General features: G+C 40.4%; 1 protein-coding gene across 1 annotated transcript; it reads right to left on the reverse strand.

The window, feature by feature from the left end:
- Window positions 1-325: 325 nt before the first annotated feature.
- On the reverse strand, window positions 326-3,088 carry LOC145444099 (uncharacterized). Its single transcript, XM_080322031.1, has 6 exons — window positions 2,923-3,088; window positions 2,408-2,517; window positions 1,760-1,837; window positions 1,568-1,696; window positions 1,453-1,505; window positions 326-803 (listed from the first exon to the last, which is right to left on the reverse strand). Exons 1-6 carry the CDS (start codon window positions 3,002-3,004, stop codon window positions 722-724), a joined length of 534 nt encoding a protein of 177 aa, XP_080178157.1. The 5' UTR covers window positions 3,005-3,088; the 3' UTR covers window positions 326-721.
- Window positions 3,089-3,445: the final 357 nt, after the last annotated feature.

Below are 3,445 nucleotides of genomic sequence, written 5' to 3' on the forward strand. Positions count from 1 at the left end.
GACAATCCCGATGGGAGGTCAAGAAATTACAGCATGCAACAAAGTGACCATTAACAATTGGCCCACCCGAATATGCATCATCATTTATAACTTGTCCTAAATTTTCGAAATCACTCCCTCCGTCAACACTACCTGAATCTGATCGATCACATGGGCTGAGAAAGGATAAATTTTCGATAGTTATATGTGAAATTACTAATGTTAATGACGAAATTCATTCGTTAATCTCAAAGCATTCTCACGCTACGCGTGACCATAACCGTTGCCTGTAACCGTTCATTACATGACCACTGACGATTTCGGTGCATATAGTAAAACGATATGAAAAAGTAGATTAGATCACATTTCACCGGGTATTTGGTGTCCAATTAGACCATTTCCACAACGTCCCGGAATGCGGCCGTAGGCTACATAAGTAATCGAAATGCGGCCGTGAATAGCAAAAAGGTTGCCCAGTGCCCACCCCTGCTCTAGGAGAATAACGGCCACATACTACAAATATGTGCGTAGCCAGAATCAAAATTTGTAAGAACAATAAATTGCAACAATGAAATGACGTCACACACACACACATAGACCCATCATAAAAGTTGAAGCGTAAGACCGCGTTCCTTTCCCTCAGGTTACATACACCACTGGACTTAGATTGGCACCCGCCGCAGATGATAGCCAAATCGTTTTCTTCTTTCTCACTATTCAGTGACACGCTCACTTTTCCTCTTTATTCCATTTCTGTAGCCTTGTTGGCTTCATTGCTGAGATAGCAGTTCCAAAACAAAGCGACTACTTGTAAGAACATCATCCTGTGATTTTTTATGCAAACTTTGAAAACGGAAACTAACAGCCTGATTGTTATTTCATTCTTAACATGAGGCTAAGCAAGAGACGCACACGCAGTCAGTCATATGGCACTAGAGATGGCGATAGGGTTTACGTCACTAGAAGAGGTGATCAAACTAGTCATCGTCGGTGCTCTAGCATCAATGAAAGCAACACTTCAAGTGAAATTAGAAATTGAGGATTTGATAAGTAGGCTACCATCAGGCAGCTCAACTAAGTAATTTCAAAAAGTCGACGCCACATACTTTTAATAGCCAGAGGTGGCTACTTCAGAAATTGCAGGAGGAATATTCATGACTAACGCAGCATGATAAATGCAACTACCAATTGGTGCAATTTTTAGAAAACAAAGTCCTTTACTGTGACACACGGGCTATTGCACACAGTTGTTATGATAATTTCACTCATAAACACGATGGCAACATATTCCCAACAACTTTCTACTTGACGAAATTAAAAGTCTGCAAAACAGAAGTAGCCTACTTTGTTTTTGACTACCCCTGGTAACTACTAACAAACAAATACCACATATTTAGGCTACGCAAAAAGACACAAAAATGCAAGGGAATAACCGGACAAGATTGACAACTAAGCATCATTGCTATTTCAAACCTGAATTGAAATGGCACCGCATAGAAGTTGAAGGCCTGGGCTGGTATCCAAATCTGGAAAAAGTACAAGTTGCAGCTTAATTTGTTGTCGACACGCACAGACACGAATCTCTGACCATCCAGTTGACTTTCAGAATTGGAAACAAATCAGTTTTGATTCGATGGCGAGTGGCTGATAGAGACTTTCCAGATAATACGGACTGAATTCCCAAGAATCCAGAAAGCAATGGTGCCACAAAAAAACCCTAAAAATACATATTACCGGTATTATCCTCATACCCGATAATCTATTGGGATACTGTACATACCTGGTCCAATGCTACACAAGCGATTACAGGCAACTTTGACTTGTTTAATATTGTTAGCCATGTTCCACATAACGGACCCTGTGTAAAAAGCATCCCGGTTGGATCAATAGCCCATAATTAGTGATAAGCACAATATAATACACCGGTCAAGTGAAATGATATCACAATCATTTGCTAAGAGGCCTAATTCCTGACATCTTTTCGATGTAGGACACATATCAAGAAGTGTTCACCCTGACCCCTGATGAATGCTATATAGCAACATGATGTGATATTGTAGACCACAGACCCTTATTGGAGTTAGAATCAGGGTACGGATATGCCATTGCATTGATCTGACATTGAGGAAATTATTTCTGAGATTGGATTACAGGTACAGTGTATCAGGCAAATTGAAGCGGATACCCCTTTTAACCGTATCTCAGAAATCATGTGCGCTAGACTTGAGCTTGTACACATATTCACTTATACAAGAATATCATATCAGTTGTAACATAAAAGCATACGGGTAAGATGGTAGAGTAAGAGTAAGAGACCACACCCACACGGTCCGCGGACATATGAGCATGCGACACTTCGTCATGCGACAACTGGGCATGTGACACATGGGCATACTATTCTGCACCACCATCCATAAAACATACTTACGAAATAAAGAAATCCGCAACACCCCATTATAGCAGTTCTACGATAATCATGAAACTGATTTCTTTCAATAAGTCGTTGAGTCAAGACATCACATACAGTGGTCATGGTACCTGAAACAAGTGATTATTATTATATTTACCAGTTGGGCCTACAACATAAAACGATTACAACAACACTATATAGGTATGTAAGAAAAGGGGCTGTTGAAATGGCTTATAACGGGTCCATCGGGTGTGGAACAGAACACAGTCATAGTCACTCGAGAGTTGACAGACAACATGTGACAGGCATACATTAGTCAAAGACAACAGGTGCAAACCATTGGCGAACTTTGATACCGCTTTGCTACCTCTGATGCAGAGAGTAAAGGTACGTCATGGCATGACATTTCGAGTTTATTTACATTGCTTGGATTTATTACTTGATAATGCAATGAGCTAGTACGGCCGGCAGACTCTTGGCGAACCAATCAAGCATTGTATCAGAACAAACTATGATAAAAAATCGAAACTCACCAGCAGTAAGAACTTGAGTTAATAGAGGTCGTTTGTCCACTTGATTCTTATACATATTCAGCAGTCTCACGAATAGACGCATTATTTTTGACTTGAATAAGGACCAACGAAAACTGAACTAGCGATACTTATGTAATCTGCGAATGCAATGGGAATTTTCACTCGTGATGTTTTGGCACTGAACCACTGAACTGGAACCACAGATACTTCCGAGCATTTATCAGTGATCACTGATCTGTGTATCATCATCAGTGGTTTATTAGCAATTTTATCAGTTCAATACACCACAAAAAATGCGATACAATGAAAAGACAGGAAGATGTCGAAGCGACAAGGAGCAGTCTATTGAATCTGACACCCACCTTGGCCTAGGCGATCTAAAGAGGAGGCATGCACACTGAATGAAAGTAAAGAAGATAGTATAGAAAAAAAGAAAGCGACAATAAATAGGGCGGCATGTCATGGGAAGCGAGATCGATAGGTCAGTCGTGGTCCGGTAATCTTGAGGATGGACTGTATTATT

The sequence above is a fragment of the Botryllus schlosseri genome, chromosome 8, assembly GCF_051294905.1.
Source record: "Botryllus schlosseri isolate E-star chromosome 8, Bs_hap1, whole genome shotgun sequence".
Taxonomy (NCBI): domain Eukaryota; kingdom Metazoa; phylum Chordata; class Ascidiacea; order Stolidobranchia; family Styelidae; genus Botryllus; species Botryllus schlosseri.

Excerpts from the sequence above, each read along its gene's own strand:
- LOC145444099 (XM_080322031.1), bottom strand. The coding sequence starts at position 3,004 with ATGCGTCTATTCGTGAGACTGCTGAATATGTATAAGAATCAAGTGGAC. Across the intron at positions 1,838-2,407 it reads GTTGCGGATTTCTTTATTTC|GGTCCGTTATGTGGAACATG; the intron begins GTAAGTATGTTT and ends CTTTTTACACAG. Across the intron at positions 1,506-1,567 it reads TTCTGAAAGTCAACTGGATG|ATTTGGATACCAGCCCAGGC; the intron begins GTCAGAGATTCG and ends TACTTTTTCCAG.